Here is a 23,449-nt window from a genome sequence, read left to right as displayed (position 1 = left end):
TTATTTGATAAAATAGTCTCCCAGTTTAATGAAAATAGGAACTGATTCATTGCGTTGAAGTTTGCTTTCTTGTAATCGTAATAAGTCGTCTCTGTTAGATTTTCGAAAGAAACAGGTTTATATACCGCTAGAGTAAATTGGAGCGAAGGATGATGACGGCATGATTTGACAAGACGACATGATTTGATAGAGCAACGATAACGGCACAGCCGTTAATTAAGTCTTGACTGACTGTTGCTGTAATTTCCGTTTAGTTGAACTAAGCCAGCGGTACTTATAGCCGTCTGAGAGAAGCAAAGTTGTAGATGTTTTAGAAGAGCACGTAGGATCAGGATATAAATATCTGGATGAGCTGCGAGTCCATTTAATACCGGGAACATTGAAATCACCTGATATAACGATTTTTAATCATTCAGGTACATTTGATTTACAATCATCGAAAGCGATTGCTGTTCGATCATTATCGTATCATTCACACGATCGGGCGGAAAGTATAGAACACACATATAAAGCGTAAATCATGCGAAAGAGAGAGCTATCCAAATTTGCTCTACACTGGATACGTTTGAAAGGGATAGTAAGCGAGATTTAAATGATGATCTACATGCAATGATTTTGTATATGTAAAATAAAGTTTCCTTAATTAAGTAAAAGCTTTTTTTGCACGATTATTGCGTAAATTCGATCGAAAATCGGTTTGCGTAAATTGATGTTTTGTAAATTGATGTACTAAATGTTTGGTTTATAAATAAATAAAGTATTACTCAGAAAACGAGTTATTTTGATTCAAACATATCATAGTTTCCAGTCGAAGGAATCAAATCACTTTTTCCGCAAATGAGTGGGATCTTACTCATTTTGGAGGAAATTTTTTTAAGTGTGTATGACGTTTATGAGTAACGAACTTTCGAAAGATTATGTGTGAAATTTCATAGCCTTTGGATTAGTCAGCAAAAAGTGATGCTAATTATGTCATTTTCAAATTAATGCAATTAAAAAAAATCGTGCTTTAAATAATCATTGCTTCATAATGAAAAAAAAAACAGAAGCTGCGAAATTGTTTTCCGGACTCTGATCCATCGAAAGAACCATTTGTTATTGGTTTGCTGAATTTAAATGTGTTTGTACAGACACCAATGTCGGTGAACGTTTTGGTCGTCTAGAAATCATATAAAAAGTCCACCAACAGCTTGTATCTAATCGTAAATTGATATTGCGTAAGATAGCTGAGGCTGTAAAGATATTGGAAAGCAGTGTGATTATAATTAGGCATGAACTTTTGTCCATTGGAAAGCTACTTTCAAAGTGAGTACCGCATTTACTCACAGTTGATCAAAAACATCTACGTGTTGATGATTCAGAGCAGTGTTTGGTCATTTTTACAAGTAATAAATAAGATTTTGTGCATCACAATGAATGAAACATGAATCCATCACTTCACTCTGGGATCAAAACGATCGTCATCTGAGTGGACAGCGTCCGGTGCACCACGTCGTACAAAGGGTACAAACGACCTTTGTATTGTCGAAAAAAATAACAATTCACAAGTCGATGCAAAGATGGTTGAACTGAACAAATTACCAAAGCAATTGCTTTCTCATCCATTATATAGTCCTTATCTTGCCCCCAGTGACTACGGGCTATTCGCTGATTTTAAATACAGGGTCCGGCACTCGAAGTGTAACCAATTAAAAAGGCCATAAATTCAGTTTGGAAAATTACTTTTACTTAATTCAAAGTACAAAATGTGTAAAAATAATACAAAATTCAGAATCAATTCACTTTTGCTCGATATGACCACCTTTTGCCTTGACTTGATGACTTGAGAGAGCGAAGGAGTTGCTTCATTTGGCCGAAAGCGGTCAATTTCCGAACATTGTATTTTCTGACGAGAAAATTTTTCCAATTGAGCAATTCGTAAACTCTCAAAACGATAGGGTTTACTTGACCGACCGTTCATACGAGAATTTGAGTCATCGATTGGCCACCAGGAGGCAGCACCCGCAACAGATAATGGTTTGGGCCGCTGTAACCGCAGATGGGCGCTCTCCAATCGTTTTCATCGAGCCTGGCGTCAAGGTAAATGCGAAATATTATCGGGAAAGTATTCTGGAGGTTGCTTTGAAGCCGTGGGCAGACAAACATCTCGGTGGCAGACCATGGACGTTTCAGCAGGACTCGGCACCGTCTCACAAAGCTCGAGTGAACCAAGAATGGCTGAAAAACAACGTTCCGAACTTCATCACGACCACACAATGGCTCTCGAATTCACCAGATGCTAATCCAATGGATTATTCTATTTGGGCCATTTTGGAGAGCAAAGTCCGAACTAAAAGATACACCAGTCTCGAGGCGCTGAAAAAAGTTATTGTCCGCGAGTGGGCCAAAATACCTGCAAGTCACATTCGGCCAAACGAAGCAACTCCTTCGCTCTCTCAAGTCATCAAGTCAATGCAAAAGGTGGTCATATCGAGCAAAAGTGAATTGATTCTGAATTTTGTATTATTTTTACACATTTTGTACTTTGAATTAAGTAAAAGTAATTTTCCAAACTGAATTTATGGCCTTTTTAATTGGTTACACTTCGAGTGCCGGACCCTGTAAATAAAATGAATGCTGGACGGTAAGAAATTCAACTCAAACGAAGAAGCAATTATTGAATGTGAAGCTTATTTTGAGGAAAAAAACAAATTTTTCAACTAACACGGCATCGTGTTTGTTATGGTTTGACAAACATTGGAATGATAGTATTGCTCTTGGAGGAGATTACATCGATGAGTTAAATCGATTTTTGCAAAAGAAGTGTTTTTCTTAGTTAGTCATACGGCTTTTTGAGTGATGTGTTACTTGTAAAATAATTAAAATATGCATGAATATCATACAGGGTGCTCCATCTTTTATATCAGACCTGTTTCTGAATAACTTTGAGAAACAACAACCGATATCTGTAAGTGACCTATTTTTACTCAGTTTGCTTCCTTAAAATTCTTTTGAATTAGTTTTTTTTAAAAACAGTGTTAAATAAGTGGCCACCTCTATTAACCATTACAAAATTACTCCTTTTGTCCAGAGCTGCTATATGTCACTAGCAACTTTGTACGATGAAGATTGGAAAGCTCATGTCACTGGACTGTTGCCAACCAGGCTCTACAAATCACCATATATTGAGTGTCTGAGAGCCGATCTGTCAACACTTAAATTCTCTTGATATTACACTCACCAGGACGCTCATTGATTGCCGATGAGATTGATATTATCTACATTTCTCCTGTCACTGCTTGATTACGATATGACTAAATGTTAATCAAACAGCATAAACATTGAATTAAATTCATTTACACCAATAAACTCCGAAGTCCGATGACTTTTTGCAAAGAACAATGAACTTTATCAATTGATGTTTATGTTAGTACTCCCATTTATTTTTCTTTGCGTTTCCAAAACATATCTGATGCAATCGCTCGGTTGGTAAATGTGAAAGTTATTCAGCGTATAAATACCGACATAAAAGATGGAGCACCCTGTGCGATTTAAACTTTCAATTCCCCCATGCAGCGTTGTTTTTTCATTTTTGAAATCCAACTGGAAATTTCAATGAACTCCTAGTAAAAGGCTGTGATTTTTGAAAAAAACCGCTCCTCCGAAAAAAATCAGATATGGTTAATGCATTATGGGGAAGGTTTACAATTTTTTTCAAAATTTTTGAAGATGTATTTCTTCCATTAAAAATACTTGAAAATTTTCAAACATATTTTTTCCCTCTTCCAATTTTTGCACCACCCTGGATTTTTTAGTGATAAGTAAAAACAAGTTGGACATGTTAAAGCGGTATGTTTTCACATTTTTAAAGATTGTGGACCACCACAATATTTGTGTTTTTCTAAAAATTATTAACATTCAACCATGCGTCCCCATCAAGTTCTGTTAGAAGAAAACGCAGTAATTATGTATTCTCAGATATTTCCTGGAAAGTATGGACCTTTCTACACAATATACCTAAAAATTAAAGAATCAAATTTTTCAATGCGAATCAAATTTTTCAATGGACATGATCGATAAATGCATAACTTTAAATTATGCAAAAGGTTATGACTCAAAAACGAAAAATAACGCATCACTTTTTTTAATATCTGTAGTTCTTTCAAATTTTAGAATAAATATAAAAATATATAGCGCTCTCAGTCTACAAACCATGAAAACCATCATAAAGATATTCGATTGACGTTTTCAAATACAAAACTCCAACTTTATCTTTATCACACATTTTTCCAGAAAACTAAAGACATCCCTCGATAACATATCTTTATGATAACTTTTGACACTGTAACGAAATTTTCATTCTTTCTTTCATTATTCTTTTATCACACCATCAGCAACACGTGAAAAACGGACACCCGCTCTAGTTCTTGACTGCCGTAACCGAATTTCATATGTGTGATATTCGCGACGTTCATATATTACTACCATTCACCATAATGCCTTCACCATAATGCCTTAAACATACATGTTTTTTTCAAATTTTTCGGAGAAGCGGTTTCTTCAAAAATCAAATAAAATAAAAATCAATAGAACCACCCTTGCTCCGTCAATATGGCAGTTAAAGTGTTGTTACTTTGAGAAAATTGTTTCCAGTCTATGATCTTTCGAATGTGGTATAACAATATGAATTTCCTTTGGGATCAGGTTTCACATGCTTATCCTGCTATAGCCTTCCGGACGAGTTCACCAATTGTACAAGCCAAGGGCCATCTCAGTTCAGTGTAAATGCAGCGTTGTTCGTGACAATTCATCATTAAGAATTAGTCAAATTTTCTCCATTTCATACCAAAAGTATCAGATTCATCAAAATGGAAGTTGGAAAAGTTTGCGCCGATACTAACACGTATTGATGTAGAACACATCTTTATAGTAGTATGGATGTCGTGTCGAAATGCGCCGCGCGAAACAGGGTTGCCACATATACAGATTAATCTGTATTTTATTTCTCCTGAAAAAAAAGATTCAAATGTTGCGAAAAAAAAAAGAATTTCATAGCACCGCTAAAAATCCACATTTGTTTAAAAAGTTTTTGGGGTGAGTGCGATTCAAAATCCGGTTTTTATTGGAAGCCGACACGGTATGTTTATGCTAAACTTTTCCATCGTATCTGGATATATTTTTTCAAATAGTTATTGATTATAACGGTTTGTTTATTTATCTTGAACATACTTCTGTTTTTTATTTAAACGATATTTTTATTCAGGCCTATTTGAAGTGCGTGTGCATGATCTACCCTCATGCGTCCCCGATCCTTATATTCGCGCAACTATGTCCCAATACGGAGAGATTCTCTCTATGGAAAAAGAAAAGTGGAAGAATTTTTTCCCCGGTATAATGGCGTACGTTTGTTACGCATGCGCTTGAAGAGGCCTATACCTTCTTATGTGACAGTCGGTCAAGATACAAGAATACCGTGCAAATCACTTGTTACCTATGACAATCAGATGGCCACATATCAATATTACCAAAAAGCTTATCACTACGGTAAGCCATGTGATAAACCGGACAAGGAGACAACCACGCCAAAGGACAACGGTGCTTCCTTTACACCAACCCCAAGCAACCCCAGTACACCTGTGACAGTCACCAACAACAGGGAAGTATCCCCTTCAACGAAACCATCCAACGTAACCCCTATAGAACAAAGTACATCAGCTGCAGTTAACAGCTTACCATCCAACCAACCAGCAACTGCAAACAAGGCGCATCTACAGCAACTAGCAACGAAATCAACAACAATACCATGGCAATGGATGACGAGACGAACCACGAACAAACTGCCCCTCAATCCTCGCAGGAGAAAAATGAAATCCCCTTAGAAAAAGGGTGACAACGAGATCCAATACAAAAAAAATTAATTAAAAACTCAGCTAAATCGGCCACGTAAAGCTTGTACGCAAATACGCCTGAATAAAATATCTTTTAAATAAAAAAAAAGTTCTCGTATTGAAGGTCGAATTTTGCACTGCCTGAAGTCAACAATAATTGTATTCTTTCGTACCGGCGGTAGCTTTTGTTCGTTCAGTTCACTCATTTTGAGATCGTTCTATTGCTCACTACACAATACTGTACTTGGTTTCTTCCGTCCCGAACGTAAGCGGTTCTGTTTTATCGACTGACTTGGATGAGATGTGAAACCGAACTGATACTTCTGATGATTTTTGTTTTTCAAGAAAGTTTATTTTTATAATAGTAATATTTTTATGATTATTATTATTATTATTATTATGATTATTATTATTATTATTATTATTATTATTATTATTATTATTATTATTATTATTATTATTATTATTATTATTATTATTATTATTATTATTATATTAAATTTCGAGAAGAATAAGATATCTTCGCACTAAATAGCCTTCAAAACATGAACTGCAAATTTTTGTATCTAGCTCATATGAGCACATTAAAAAGGAATTGTTTCAAATTTAGAATATTCAATTTTAGATTGGTAGCTGTTTAATGTTTCAAACTCTAGTAGTGAAAAAGGAGAAAGTTTGCACAATTCACACAATAGATCAACTATCTGATATTCGGAAGTGCGTGACATTTTTTTCGTATTCACGACATCCAGTTATGTCTCTGACATTACCCACTCGCCTTTTTTTATTTAAAATATATGTTTGGGTTATCGAATGTCATTATGCGTATGAACGTGAACCATAATATAATTTCGTCCATTCGAAATGTCATCAATCAAGACGAATAATATTATTTTGGGATACATTTCGATCTCTGCAAGTTATTTCGAAGAATAAACTATTCTCAAATATTAGGTGGCTGGCTCAAAACCCTAGCTTCATGATCCATCCAAATCCATTCAGCAATCGATTCGAACTGTTCCACGTTTTTCGATTCCTGGCTGTTCAATTGGATTAGGTTTCTAATTATGTAAAAAGTATGTAATGGAAATTGAATGCTACTAGAAACCGCAAACTGGATGATAATCACTAAATTTGAAGGGGTAGGAATTCTATTCTACATTTGAAGAGAATGTAAAATAATGTCACCTATTTTAAAACCATTAATTTTATAAAAATTTAAATCCCTCTAATCTTAATAGCAAAAAAATCGAGGAGCTAAGTATTGGCTGAAAACTATTAATTTGGCAATAACATAAATCAAATGTTGTCAACCGTCATTAGAATTTGATTTGTACATGCATCACCATCTGCCAGAATCTTCTATGGTGCGGTTACCCAAAAATTCAAAACCAAAAAAAAAAAGAAAATAATACTTACGATGGTAAGCGCAGTCATAATGCATGCACGCGTTGGTTGTGAATCAGCTGCTCCGTTGTTGCCGCTGACCGTCGCTGGCGTCACCACCGAAGAGTTGGTACCGTTGCAGGCGGTCATCGTAACCGACGTCAAGTGACCGTTGGCTTTCGATTCACCGCTCTCCAAGTGGATGTCCTCGGTGGACGATGCGGTCTGCATACCGATGCTCGCTGTGCAACCGTTGTCCGAGTCCAGCTGCAAGAAAGAGAGGTGGAAAAGAGTGGAATTTGAAAAAAAAAAAAAAGAAACACACCGGAATAAGAGGTCGGAAATTTAGTACGGATGAACTAGACTTCGAACATATTTTCTGGCCTTCCGTGTAGCAGGTAGCAGGAGCGAATAATTTATGTGCGAAGGCTATCAAATTTATTCCTTCCTGATTGGTTAGGAGAGTCCACGAAGGAACGTGAAAATGGGAAAAGAACACACCTTCCAACCGATCCACTTTGATTGACTAGGTTTTGTTTCCTGCCGTGGCATGACTAAAGAATGTAAAAGCCGATCCTCCTTGGCTCCACTGTCGAGCATTGGCGGCAAGTGATAGATTTATTAGATCAACAAATAAGATAGTACTAACGTTGCAGCCAGTCGAGTGTATTTAAAAGCAGGACTCGCGTATGGGGAGTCATAAAATGAACTAGCCCATCGGCTGGTAGGTGTTTTATTCTATCACAAGTCGGACAGGAATGAAGTTTCCATAGAATACCATAGGAATACCGGAATATCAGTTCGGGGTAAATCCTACAAATTCATAGCAATGCGTCGCACAGTAAAGCCGAAGTACCTACCAGGACCCCCGGAGTGGATTGAAGTACAGTAAAAATTCCAAAGCCGGAAACCCTGCGGGAAATCAAAAGACTTTGTAGTAGGAAGGAAAGATCGAAGCATCGATACGGCAGCTGGTCAGTGCCATCGTGGAAAAACCTTGACAGCTTTGTGGTGGTGAATTGTGTCTATATGGGGAAATTCTAATCCGTACCACCATTCATCGAAGCGAATGAACGGACAAAAGCCATGAATAGCACTGCCGCCGATGGTTGAAAAGCAGTAGCTAAGCAAATATGGGCGGGAAAAACCTTTGCCGGCCGGACTTGCTGCTGGTTGCTGCTTCAACTTGGTGGCTCGACAACTGGTCAGCAGAGTTGATAGCGAGGGGGAGGTGGGAAACCTTTTAGGAAAATTATTTCGAATGAATAAAATATTTTTATCACCGGACTTATCTTTCGACTGGTTTCTTCGGAGCTGCGGCATTTTCCATATTGTCTAAGCCGTGTTTATCGCTTTTATATCAACGACGACGATGATGATGGCAGTGAATGGAAGCAACAAAAGCTGGATGGTGGAATTTACGGTTGGGGTGACGACTGTGGGGCAGAACAAATGAGTTCGCAAACAACAAAACAATGTGCAATGTGTTGGCGGAAGAATATGACCAACCGCCGATATGATAATGCAGTGGTTTGTAATCATAGTCATAATTACTATTCTGTTCTGATGGTGAATCTAAACGGAAATCACTTCGTGCTGGGGGGAATTGGCACGAATAGAAAAAAAAGTTACTGTTCAGTTAAGGGCTATTAATATAAACATGTGTTTCTGGTGCAAGTTATTGTGTTTAGTGGAAATGCTTTTTACAACTGTACACAGAAAAAAATAATCAAATTTACACGACAAGTATTTCAAACATACTTTGAAATAGGCATGAATTGAATAAAAAATTTGATTGAAAACCATTATTGATGTAAAAGTAAATTAGAATGCCTTGATTTTTCAATGAATTATACAACATATTTTAATTTACGCTGTTTTGCTTTTAAAGTTCTCCCGGGTTAGTGGTTCAATGTACAGGACGCTGGTCCTACACGCCAGTTGTCGTATGTTCGAGTCTCGACCTGGAAGGATTCTTAGTGTCAGTAGGATCCATTTTGCTGGCCATGCAATAATTCTGTACGCTAAGAATCGGCTGCGAAGTCTGTTGAAACAGAAAGGCCAAATTCCACAGAAGGAATGTGATGCCAAGAGCATTTGCTTTTAAAGTAAATTGAAAAGTTAGGATTTGATTTCTGCTCGAAATATCTGCATGAAAATAGATGTAAATTTATTTTATCTGTGTGGGTAGATACAGAATTAATTTTATTAAAAACTTCCTTTGTTTGCTTACTTTAGTTTCTTATGTACAAAAAGAATTTCTCGGGTTTCAGCTTTATTATACTGTTTTTGCTCGGGTCGGTGGCCGACAGCATAAGGTGCTGGTCTAATAAGCCACACGTCGTCTGTTTGAATATTGACTTGGATGAATTCTTAGTATCCGTAGGATCGTAGCATGGGCTATTTAACAGTCCTGTGCACTTACGATTCAGCTACGATATCTGTTAAAACAGAAAGTTAAGTTCAACATCGGAATTTATGTTAGTATATGATTCTAAAAACGTGATTAATCCACCTAGCAGTGAGATGATACCTTTTTTATCAATCCGCATGGGTTTTTTGCATGAATATTCTTCGGTGTTTAAGTGTTTATTACATTATTTTAATGACCGTCGTTTTAAGCGACAATTTGAGATTGTAATCACTCATTACTCTGTAATGTCGAAACTGCAAATACAATCGAATTTAAATCTAGAAGTGTAATAATCGATTAAACATGCCATGATATGTAAGTTCCACTTCAGAGCCGGTATTCAGGAACCAGCATAACCCAAACCGATTCGTATGGTCATATGGCGAATAAATTACAGTTTTGAGTACAACTTTGAAGCTTAATTGGATAAAATTAATTAATTTTTGTATGTATGTATAAAACTAATTAATTTTGTATATAAGTTTAATTGAATTTGAATTTTTGTTTCTGAAATTAGATTAGGCTTTTTTGAGAAAACGATTGAGCTTTGAGAAACGATTTTATACTGGAACCGGAATTCTAAAATCGGTATGGCCGAAGTCAGATAAATTCACCTGAATAGCTGTATAGTTTACATTTGTTTCAAAATATTTGAAAATCAGTGAAGACATCTTTGAGAAATCATAGCACGAATTAAATTCTTAGGTGCCTTCTGAATCGACAACTGAATATACCACTAAAACTAAAAAAAGTTAATTTTTTTTATCGACTATCCAATTCTGCTAACCCGATAAACCTGATTAATTTATGTGGAATAGACATTTTTATACTAATCACCCTGTATCCCCGAAACCGGAAGTTGGATCTGACTGAAGAGCAAGATGTTTTAAAGAATCTTGAAACTTTTCATTTGCATCTTAGATGATTCTTAGATTTCATTTGAATCTTAGATCGGTTCAGCCATCTACGAGAAGAATGAGTTACACAATTTTGATTTCGTTTCATATATCATCCTGTAGTTCCGGAACCAGAGGTCGGAACCAAACATAATTCAGGAACTTTGTTTGGGAGCATACGAATTTTCGTTTGAATCTGAATTTGTAGAAAAGAAATTTTCAGAGAAAATTGAGTGAAAGTATTTGTCACACACGCATTTGCTGATCTCGACGAACTGATTCGAATGGTATATGGATTTTATGTTCTTCCAGCATTTGTTGCTGTAAGTAGTTTAAAACAATATAATTAAAAAAAATCTGCCATCATCTGGTTTATATATGTCATATTCGAACGATTATGTTGCCAAAAACGAGCCGTGCTAAAATCGGTCCGAGGCAAATTGTCATGAAAAAGGATGCTGTACACCGTTTTTTTGGTACTTAGAAACAATTGTATGTAACAGAATAAAAAATCGTGTTTTCCGTTGCTCCCAAGCATTGCTTTGTCATACAGCGCTCAAAACTCCTACTGCTGGAATAGGGGAAAAAATCGTTTACACAAAAATTTCGATATCTTCGTTAAAAATGGACGGATTTTAACAATCTATGGCTTGTTGAATAGGTATTATCGTGCGGAATCTAAGTCTGAAAACATATTCTGTTTTCAAGGTCAATTGTGACAGATACTGTCAAAAAACTTAAAATTTTGACATAAAACTTCGAATAACTCAAAAAGTAAACATCCGATCTCAAAACCATTTAATAGCGTTTTGGGTGACGGGGAGACCTTTCATTTGCGACTAGTTTGATCAAAATCGGTCCAGCCATCTCTGAGATCTCGACCTCTTAGTTGACAACACACATACAGACACACACACATACACACACACAGACGTTTGCTCAGTTCGTCGAGCTGAATCGATTGGTATATGACATTCGGCCCTCCGGGCCTCGGAAAATTTTTCGAAAGTTTGAGCGAATTCTATACCTATTTTTTATATATATAAAAAAAGGTAAAAACGAAGAAAATAACAAAAAAATTGTAAGGGATCAATAGAAAACAAATAACGTGAATGATCAGGATATATGAAAAATTAAGAGAAAGCAATACAGGAGTGAGAAATAGTGTAACGAAAATAGAAGTAAATAGTCGAATAAATTGAAGAACGATGACAGGAGAAAAAATGGAAAGAGAACAAAGCAAAAAGGTAATATAAAATAAATAAATGTTAGTATAAAATAAATAAACAAAAAAAATATGGGAAATAATGGGAATAATTGAAAAGGAGTGAAAAGGCCAAGAGGTAAATAGGAAATGGAACGGCAGAAAAAGGGTAATAAGAGTATCTAGGAACAAGACAGATAGATAAAAATTGAAAAATATAAAGAAAGAAAGAGGTAAAAAGGTAGAATAAGTTAAAAAATTGTGAAATAGCGAAGGGTTTTTTTAAAAAAAGAGAAAGAAAAGTAACAAAGAAGTACAGAACAGAATAATATAATCAGATAACACGTATAAAACAGAAAACAAAGAACATAATTTTAAGACGTCAAAAATTCAAAAAAAGAGTATGAATCATGAATTTGATCCTTATGTAACGAGGAAAACAGATTAGGAAGATGAAAACTGTGAAAAAGTTGCCGCAGAGACGAGACGAGAGATGCAGATCAACTTTAAAACTAGCTCAAGCTGAACTACGTCTTAACAAGTCTAAAAATAAGTCGAATGAATGAATGAATGAATGAATTGACATGTAAATAAAAACTGAAAGATATATAAAGATAGAAACATAAAAGAGTAGAAGTGAAATGCTATAGAAAAAGAAGTGAAATGCTTAAGAAAATAATAAACAGCAAATACAAAAAAGTACACTAGAAACTAAATAACAAACAAATTAAAATCAGAATACTGAAATTGAAGATAAAAAAAGAGAAAAAAGGCATTTAAAACTAAATAAAATGAAAAATGCTAATCAAGTCATGCAGATAAAATAACTCAAAATAAATAAGAAAAAGAGTAGCAGAATATGTTGTGATAAACAAATAAAAAAGTGAAAATATGCTAAAGAGGAAGTCAATTGATAATAAGAAAAACCAGAAAAGTGAACAAAATCATAAACTAGAATAAAGCTGAGAAAAAAGTGAATGAAATAATAATCAAGTAATGACAATTTCAAGTCATTCAAACAGTCTTATTATACTTTTTTATGGGGATAACTTCTGATACGAATTTCTGACAAAAACTCCTTCAGATTGATTCGATTAGTCTACCAAAGCATTGTTTAGCACTTCCAACGCACTTTCGAAACAAAAAGTATCACATTCGAATTTGCTTAGTAGTCACTTTCATAAAAAAATTACGGAAGTAAACAAACGCGATTTAACGGTTACGTCACTTATACAATCATATCTTCGGAGCCGGAAGTATTTGCGGTTTGAATAACGTGAACGGTCAGGATACATTAAAAATGAAAAGAAGAAGAAATAGTAAAGGAGTGGACAATAGTATAACGAAAACAGCAGTAATAAGACGATTAGTTTGAAGAACGAACACATGAAAAAGAAGAAAGAGAGAGAGCAACGCCAAAAGAAAATAAGAAAGAGAGAAATGTTGTTTATAAAATAAATGACTATCTTTACTGTATACAAGAAGGTTTGAATAAAAAGGAAAAAGTCAAGAGGTAAATAAGAAATATAACAGCAGAAAAGGGGAGAAATAAAGAGAAAAATGGAGCAAGACAGAGAGATAAAAATATGAAATAGAAAACATAAAGAAAGAAAAAGATAAGAAGATAAGTTTAGCAGAAATTAAATGTGAAATAGGGAAGTGTAAAAGAAAAAATTAAATAAATGTAACAAAGAAGTACAAATATAATCAAACAACATAGTGAAAACAGGAAACAAAAACATAATTATAAGATGTTAAACTTTCGAAAGGAAAGTATTTGATCAGTGTATAACGAGGAAAACAGATTAGGAAAATAATATACGAATACAACAATGAACTTAAAACTGCGGGAGAGTTACCGCGTAAGACGAGACGAGATATGCTGACCTAATTTATTACTAGCTCAAGCTGTACTTCGTCTTAACAAGGCTGCAACCAAATCGTTAGAAAAAGGAAGAAAAAAGAAAGCATGTGAGAAATGAATAAAATGACGCGTAACTTAAAAGGGAAAGAAAAATAAAAATAGAAACAAGAAAGAAGATAGAGAGAGTAGCAGTAAAATGCTATAGAAAAGAAAATGAGAAAAATTAACAAAACGGCAGATACAAAATAAGCACACTAACATCCAAACAACAACCAAGTTAAAATGAGAATTGGGAAATTGAAGATAAAATAACGAAAATAGGAAAATAAATCAAATTAAAATAAAATCTGCAAATAAATCTGAGCTGATAATACCTTTTCAAGTCATTCAAACTGTCTTATAATACTTCTTTCATTAAGATAATTTCTGACACGAATTTGGACAGAAAATTTCTGACAAAAACTCGTTCAGATTGATTCGGTTAATACACAAAAGCAAGCTTCAGCGCTTTTAGTGCATATCCGACGGCATTTTCGAAGCAAAAGTATCAGTAATAATACATTTGAACAAGAAAATTAGTCACTTTCAGAGGAAATTTGCTGAAAGAAAAAAAAAACGAGATATAACGGTTACGTCACTTATACGATTATATCTTCGGAATTGGAAGTATTTGCGATTGGATCTTCAAATTTGAGCAATGATCCAATAGTGGCCTAAGTTTGTTAAAATCGGTTCAGCCAGCTGCGAGAAAATTGAGCAGAGAAAAAAGAAAAAACGATAAGAAAAAAATTAAACATAAAGCCAATAACTTAGAGGAATAGTAAATAAAAACAGAAGAAAATGAAGTATAACTTAAGAAAATGGAAAGAAATGTAACATTGAGGAAAAAGGAAAGAAAATGAAAGAAGGAAGAGGACAGAAGGTAGAAAGCAGAAGGCAGAAGGCAGAAGGCAGAAGGCAGAAAGCAGAAGGCAGAAGGCAGAAGGCAGAAGGCAGAAGGCAGAAGGCAGAAGGTAGAAGGTAGAAGGCAGAAGGCGGAAGGCAGAAGGCAGAAGACAGAAGGCAGAAGGCAGAAGGCAGAAGGCAGAAGGCAGAAGGCAGAAGGCAGAAGGCAGAAGGCAGAAGGCAGAAGGCAGAAGGCAGAAGGCAGAAGGCAGAAGGCAGAAGGCAGAAGGCAGAAGGCAGAAGGCAGAAGGCAGAAGGCAGAAGGCAGAAGGCAGAAGGCAGAAGGCAGAAGGCAGAAGGCAGAAGGCAGAAGGCAGAAGGCAGAAGGCAGAAGGCAGAAGGCAGAAGGCAGAAGGCAGAAGGCAGAAGGCAGAAGGCAGAAGGCAGAAGGCAGAAGGCAGAAGGCAGAAGGCAGAAGGCAGAAGGCAGAAGGCAGAAGGCAGAAGGCAGAAGGCAGAAGGCATATTTTTAAAGTCCAATCCTCTTAATGTTTTGCTCTCGAAAATATTAATGTCTGGTCAAAATTCAATATCTCATGCACAGAATATGATTTCCAAACAAGATATATCAAAGCTTGTGAGGAACTAGTCAGTCATCACCAGTGCGGCAAAATTTCATTTCAATCGAATATTATTAGATGAAAAAGAAATTTAGTGCCGTTGACTGTCAGCATATTCCTTCTCATTCTTTTTACTTTTATTGCCGAAGCTCCCAGAATGCATCGTCATTTGAATAACCGTACCCAGTCACTTGAAGTTTGGTTTGCTTAGTTTGTAGTGCCGAGTAGTCTACCTGTTTCATTGTCTTCCTTGTCTTCACTGTGGGTAGTGAGCAAGTACGAATGAATAGGCATAAACATCAAATCGATAAAACAAAAATTTCTCCGACTATAATGATAAATTGACGGTAGCGGTTCTCGTATGAGTTTTCAATTATCACCAGCAAGTTAAAATCTATAATTTCGACTGTTTGAAATGTATTGAGATGTGTTCCGAAATATTAAAAATGAAAACTGATAGAGGGAACAATTCATTTATGTTTTTGAATTTGTTTTTATATTTCAGTTATCACAACTGATTTACCTTTTATCCATTATCTTGAATCAATTCGAATGTTTACATGCACATGAAGACCTCTGTCTCTCATTCAATTGTAAGCAATATTTTGTTACTTCAAGAGATGAAATGACAGTGGTTAAACGGAGCTTCGGTAGAAAGAGAAACGAATGAAGGACGGGAAAATGCACATTCGGTGTGACGGCGAAGGATGTGTGTTAGAATGAGAAGTCTACCGCAGTAGAGTGATCGTCAGTATGTGAACACATTTGATTTCAATTGAATTGAATGAAGTTTTACAGCATTGGTCATTAATAATGATAAATAGAGCTTTTTCATTTTAGAACGTGAAGTGAATCGTTGTTACCTCATGTACAGTTTTAAGCCTGGTGTTTCTATAATCTATTCTAGTTCAAATCGGCAGCTTCCAATATTGCTCTGTTTGATCCAAACGTGTCAAACACTCAAAAAGCACAACCCCCACACTTTTCCGCAATATTTTCTGAATGCGTGACTCTTTATGGAAATGTCGATCCACTTCACCATCCCAGCAATTGACATTAAATTTTATTCCAAACCCATGAAATTCACCTCTCATCCTGAGTGTTCTCTCTCACCAATCTTACGATAGGATAGACCATGGGGGAGGGATGGCACAGTACGACGGTAGTGAGTTGCAAAAGCATGTCGGATTTCGTTGCTACACCGAAGAACATCTCCCGGGGCAGCGGGCGATGAAACGCAGGGATCCACTCTCGATAATCTTCTTCCTATTCGGATTTAATGTCAGGAAGAGGAATATGGCAGAGGAAATGGTCCATTTTCTACCACACTCTCCTATCGGTCCTTCGCTGGTGAACCACCACCACCGCGTTCCTCTGGCAGCCGCCGGGCAGATTACGCCGCACACCGAAATCCAAAAACATGTTTCACAGATTGCTGCTGGGATTATGCATTTACCACTTTCTGTGCTGTTGCTGCCAGAGTCCCGCTATCATCGGTTCCGGGAAACTTTCTCCAATAGGTTGGGTCCGAAATCGGTGGAAGGGATTGTGGTGAAGTGGCTCAATATTTTGTTCGAACAGGACATCTTTACTCAGTAGTACCGTACCGGATCGTTGGCAGGTACTGTCGGATTGAGAGTATTTGTCTGTTCAAGGATTTAACGTGCTTGCTTATATTGTGTAATTCGGACTGGAGCACCCAGCTTGTGATCCGATAATTTTTTTTGTTACAAGTTACGTACAGTTTGCTAGCATGCGCTGTTAGGCATGGTTGCAGTTATTCGATTGTACTAATCTAACAGGCAATATTTCATCGAACTTTTCTTTCTATCTCATTGAATTGCATTCAACAAGTAGCAAAAACTTTAGTTCGACTACAAAAAAAAATATTGGTACTTTGCTTCAGTGGATAAACCAATACCCAAGTAAGCATTCCAACTGATGCGAAGAAACGGTTAGGCAAACTTTTCCCTCCAGCATTTTTCCACTTCGTTTCCTTCGAAACGCTGAATCCTTCCGACTAGCGCCCAGAGGCTACAACTCCGTTTTTCAGTCGACGCGGTAGCTTATCTGAAAAAGGAAAATCTCTTGCAGCGGCCAACAACAGATGGCAGATTTTCACTTTTTCATCTTTCCCCCGGGAGAGGCTCCCCGTCGTGTGCGAAACTTTTCATGTGAATAAATCAAAGGGAAAACTTTTCATTTCCCGTTGTGTTCGTTTCTTTTCGCACAAAAAAAAAACTGCGCTTTGCTCTCCGGACCATGACTGCGTAAGTAGGTAGGTATACTTCGTTTTCCCTCCCGTTATGAACAAGAGTTCAGATTTCAAGATTAATCTGTTTGTGTGTTCGTTGCTTACCTCGTTCTGCTGAGAAGATTTGTCCTTATCATCTTGATCCAGTTCCACGTGATGAGCTCCGTTGATGCCATTGCTGCTTGCGATACCGTTGGGTAAACGTTTGAAGCAAGCACTGGTGGAACCATCCCCGGTCGGCAGAATCAGACTGAACGAGTCGGAGCTGGCACTCACCGAGGACGATTTATCTTCATCTGACGAATCACCCAGTTCGTAAATGTTGACCATATGGGCTGCCTGTGCGTGAACCATCAAATCCCACGGATTGGAGAACGAATCCTTGCAGGCCACACAGAGCAGCTTCGCCGATGGAGGGATGTTTTCTGGAAGAGTTAGTTTTGCTTTTGAAAACGGTTCACGTTAGCATCGAGATGGTCAATCACTTACTATTTTGAGTGACAATCGGAGAGATGCACTTGCAGGTAAATCGTAGCTTACAGTAGGCTTTTTTGTGGTCAAGAAGCTCGGTCAAATCCGTAAACATTTCCCGGCAGTTGCCGCAAATTAGTGTATCGGGGTTGCCTGTAAAAAAAAATGGAAGAATAAGAATAGTTTTAGAATACAGCATATAACATATTTATGGTTAATTTTGCAATCTTACAGAATTTAAATCAAGCCCCGTACTAAAAACCAAATAACGCACCGGGACTCTAAACCATTTCGCGACAATCGGAAATGCAACTCCATAAGCCACAAGGGCGCAAATCTCCGCCATATTCGCACTGAGAAAAGGCAACCTACAAGCGAAAAACAAACCCATCACCGCCCGAGTTATATTTCCGTGCCTTTAATTAAAATATGAATATTTTATCAACTCGGCACTACCGGGTAGACACTTCCATTCATTCATTTATTTGTTATGGATGCCGGCAAACAGTCAGCTGTATTCTCTGCAGCGATACGAACAGCATCACAGGGGTAGCAACGGCGCCGCCGTACGGACTAGTGACAACAACAACAACAAAAACAACACCAACACCTGCGACGGCGGCTTCAACCGGTGTAATCATCCATACCTGGAGCTTTTGTGTGTAGCACTGCGCCGGAATGTGATTGGAGGATTGGGAAAAGGATTAAAGGTTTCGAGAAATAACTAAAACTTCGGCGAATTTCGGTATTACTTTCTCATATTACTCATATTACTCATATTACTCATAACATCAGAAATATTACGGTGGAATTCGCGAAAAACAACTGTGCATTGAATAAAAATAGGAAAGTTTGTTCGGACTTAATCTAACATAATCATCAAATACTGTTTATCCTTTAGTTCCGGAACCGGAAGTAGTATCCACAGCAAATTTGGGAACTTCGTATGAAGCTGTAAGACTTTTCGTTTGAGTCTATAAGTTTGTGAAAATCGACTTGGCAATCTTGAAGAAAAGTGAGTGAGATCCTTTCAGTAGTTTTTAATCACTATTTCCAATACTCACGAAACCGGATTCAGATGACCGGAATAGCCGAAGTTAGTTCGTTTGCCCGCAACAAATATGACCTACAAATTGGAACAGTTTTGAACCTAGTTAAACATAGACTTACTATCTCATGCTCTATTTCGATTGAATCAATTAAACGAAATCTAACATACGAAACGAACCTGCATTTCTGTTACTTTTGCATATGTAAGTCAAGCTAAGCAGCACGAATCAGCAGTATAAAATATATAGTAGGATTATTATTATTATTATTGTTCTAATTGACATCACTACACCACCGGCACGGTATTACCGCACTACCGGCTGTGTAAATTGTATTTACATCGCGAAGCTTGAGATTCCGATGTGTGTTTATTTTTTCAAAGAAATTTAAATTCATTGACATTCTTCCATTCTTTCGGTCGCACGAATTATAAAATAGCTAAAATTCTTATCAACCGCAGTACCGTCTTTTAACAATATCACACACCAGTACCAGACATCCGTAACCGTTTCGTTTTCTTTATAGCGTGTACGAAATAGAACAAAGCCGGCATCGTTTGTTTTGTGTTTTCATCTTCCACGTTGCACGTACCGGTGTTGTACATATTGTCATTCTAACACATGGATCAATAAGTCCCGAGACTAACAATGGAAACAACATATTTTTGCAAAATTTTTTTTATTCATCAACATATCAACATTTTAGGGTGATACAATGGTTCCAACGTTTTTCCAATTTTTCAATACCATGTTATTAAAAAAAATTATCTTTCGCTTCAAAATAAGCTTCAGTTTCAGCGATGACCTTCTCATTTGAGCCAAATCTTTTTCCCTGGAGCATTTTTTTAAGATCAGCAAAGAGCCAGTAGTCACTGGGGGCTAAATCTGGCGAGTATGGGGGGTGGGGAAGCAGATCAAAGCCCAATTCGTTCAATTTCGCCATTGTTTTCATCGACTTGTGGCAGGCTGTTTTTGTTCCATCGAAAGCAATCGCGGCACCCACTTGTGAAAAACCTTTTTCATGCTCAATTTTTCATGAAGGATAGTAAATACACTTCCATATGATATCTGTGTCATCTCAGCAATCTCACGGAGCTTCACTTTACGATCTTTCATTATAATTTTTGTCACTTCACTCACATTTTCCGGTGTAACGGCTTCCACAGGTCTACCCGAGCGTTCCGCGTCATTTGTGTCGGTACGACCACGTTTAAACTCGGCGAACCACCGACAAATCGTTGCTTTTGATGGACAAGAGTCCGGATAACATTTTTCAATCCATTGTTTCGCTTACACGTTGTTTTTACCCATTAAAAAACAATGTTTTATCAAAACACGAAACTCGGTTTTTTCCATTTTTTAAACAAACTACAAAACGACTTTACTCCAACCTCGATAACTCAGCTGTTTCTGGTCGGATCGACTTAAAATTTTGACCCGTTTCAAGCAAAGGTTAGTACTCTAGAAAGACGTGGTTACTGGTTTACTACGAGCGCCATCTCTGCTTTAGTCTCGGGACTTATTGATCCATGTGTTATATGGCGGTTTGAAAACTTTGACACTCATCGCCCTGTATCTGTGGAACCGGAAGTCGGATCCGGTTGAAATTTCACAGTAGCTTTTGAGACAATGTGAACTTATTTTAAATTAAATAATATTTGTGAAAATCGGATCAAACATCGCTGAGAAACCTTCCGGAACAGGAAAAGGAGGTCCAGTAGTGAAGAAATAGGTTTTTTATGTACACAAACTAACAATTTCTGCGAACTAAAGAATTTATCAGACAGTTTGATGGGATTTGTATTAGTTTTTGACCATCGTTCCTAAAAAAAATACTTATGAAATTGGTAAGTTTCTACTTATTACGCTATAGTTCCGAAACCAAAAGAAGGATCAGGATAAAATGTTATAGAAACTTTTAAGAAATTATGAAACCTTTCTTATTTTTCACATAAGGAGTGTATCGAAATTAAGCTATTCACAAATTTTTCATTCAAATTATGATAAAAACAATATTTCTTTCAAACTCAAAATTGATCCTTTATTGTACGAGAATAAACTTGAGCATAATGAGAACCGGATGAAATTTAAGTTATTTCTTCACGAATTTTCGAACTTTTGATCGAACTCTCTTCATCAAGCTCCGGAAAAGTGTTGCATCGCATTTGTTGGACGCTTGAGCCCAATTTTGTTTTTGAACTCCTGCATGTTCCCAGCTGCCTTACCAGTCTTCTTGAAAACCCTCTTCGCGATTGCCCAGTAACGTTCGATGGGTCGAAGCTGAGGGCAATTTGGTGGATTGATATTTTTCTCAACGAAATTTATATCCTTTTCCGCAAGCCAATTGAGAGTGGTTTTGGCATAGTGAGCCGACGCTAAATCCGGCCAAAACAGTGGAGGTGTACTATGCTTTTTATATAAAGGCAGCAATCTCTTCTGTAGACACTCAGATCGATAGATTCTTGCATTCATAGTTCCGGTAGTGTAAAAATGGTTGACTTCAAACCACAGGAACGTATAGCTTGCCATACCAGTACCTTTCGATCGAATTTATCCACTGCTCGCTTCTTCTGTTCTCCACTTTGTTTCGAGATTTTCTGCTTCTTGTAGGTCTTCAGGTGATTTCGCCTCTTGATACGCTGGATCATTCCGACACTCGTTTCTGCTTTTTTGGCCAAATCACGTATTGATATTGATTTAGGGGCTGGGGTCCACTAGGAGATTGATAGTACCTATTAGCTCTCTCCGGACTGTACCAGCCTAGATGCCGTGTGGAATCCGGCGGAAAAAAATGAACCAAGAATAGATCCACTGGGTTCCTGTTTCCATGTCGTAAAAGGCGACAATTACAGGAGTTTCTTTTTCCTTTTAGTTATCAGATATTTTCAATGTTTTACTTCTGATTACTCTATTTTACTAAATCATCTCTTTATTCAACCTATCAATTTCCGTCTAGCTTCGGAGAAAAGTTTTATTAGGAATGATTTCTTCTTCCATGCTATTGATTGTCTTTCAGGATTATAAAATGAATGATAAAAATCAACCATTGCGCAAATCCGTTTATATTAAAAAGTTAATAACAAAGATAACATATATCGGTATATTGAATACATAGTAAAAAACACTTGATATTATTATTTCAAACAGTAAATTAATATTTTTCTCGGTAGCCGGCTGCCCAGATCAACCAATATAACCAATTAATAATTTTAATAAATAATTAAAATAATAAAGCGGAAATAATAAAGAATCAAGACGCGTGTGAAATCTGTTGACCTTTGTTTGATGATTTAAAATGATTTTATAAAAACTGTTTAGAATATTTCAATGCAATGAATCAACTTTTTTGTCTAAATCCTATTCGCTCGTTTATTTTGTATCACGTAGTTTCATTCATAAAAACGTGCTTAATCCACCTAGCAGTGAGATGATACCTTTTTTTTATCAATCCGCATGTGTTTTTTTGCATGACTAAAAAAAACGCGAAAGGTAGATGCATAAACGAGTGACTGCATACTCGACAGCCGGCTGTCCGGAGTTTTGTCAATTTCGGAGATTGACTGTTTCGTGCCTCATATTGCCAGCACAAAGTAACACATAAAACCATAATACTTTAAAACATTCTTGGTAGCCGGCTACCCAGAGCATTAAACACATGATAACATTATTAAAACATTTACTAACAAAGTATCCTCTCCTGTGATGCATGTGGGAATGCAGAGGATTCCTCGGTTCTTAGTAGCAACATGCATCGAACTAACAATCCTTTCCCTCCCAAGTAGATCTGCATTCGGACGTGGCCGGCGTCGGTATTGATCAGCATGCATGGTTCAATACAGTTTGCACAGTGTGAAACAATGTGTTATTCCCAAACATGTTACTTCAAAAAATCATTTTGCAATCGCAATTGGTCCAGATCAATAACGGAATAGCAACACACGGGCGGTCTCTAATGCTAATGCTAATGCCAAATCACGTATTGATATTGATTTGTTCTTCATAATTAGAGGTACTACTTATTGGTCCAAATTCGGGTTGGAAGAACCGGGGTTTCTGCCTCTTCCTGGTTGCTTATCCAAAGAATAGTGTTCCCCAAACTTATTAATGATGGTTTTAACACTGGCATGATGAATTCCAAATCTTTTCGCATAGTAATACCCTTCTCACTTAGCCATGTGTCCAGAAACTTTCGGTTCGACCATCTCAGAAAAAATTGAGTGCATATTTTTTCCATTTTTTTGTGCATATCACCCGGTATCTCCGGAATCGGAAACCGGATCGGATGAAATTCAATAGCAGGCTATGGGACTATGAGGCCTTTTATTTGAATTTAAGTTTGTGAAAATCGGTTTAGCCAAATCCGATAAAAAAGGGTACACATTTTTGATACATAAATACACATATACAAGCACACAGACACATACCCATACACACGGACACACACAGCCATTTGCTCAGTTCGTCGAGCTGAGGAGGATGAAATTTAACATCAATCGATGAACTCGTAAGAACTTTTATTTGAGCTTTAGTTTATGTAAATC

General features: G+C 36.8%; 1 protein-coding gene across 1 annotated transcript in view; it reads right to left on the bottom strand.

The window, feature by feature from the left end:
* The window catches only part of LOC131439273 (uncharacterized), a 270,667-nt gene that overhangs the window by 5,496 nt on the left and 241,722 nt on the right, over positions 1-23,449 (bottom strand). The window contains exons 7-9 of the mRNA XM_058610087.1: positions 17,878-18,012; positions 17,494-17,813; positions 7,287-7,520 (exon numbers count right to left, since the gene is read on the bottom strand). Of these exons, the coding sequence (XP_058466070.1) occupies positions 7,287-7,520; positions 17,494-17,813; positions 17,878-18,012 (689 nt within the window). The remainder of the gene's footprint in view (positions 1-7,286; positions 7,521-17,493; positions 17,814-17,877; positions 18,013-23,449) is intronic.

The sequence above is a fragment of the Malaya genurostris genome, chromosome 3 (genome assembly GCF_030247185.1).
Source record: "Malaya genurostris strain Urasoe2022 chromosome 3, Malgen_1.1, whole genome shotgun sequence".
Classification (NCBI taxonomy): domain Eukaryota; kingdom Metazoa; phylum Arthropoda; class Insecta; order Diptera; family Culicidae; genus Malaya; species Malaya genurostris.
Note: the sequence above shows the minus strand (reverse complement) of the source record. Positions and strands in the feature narration are given on the sequence as shown.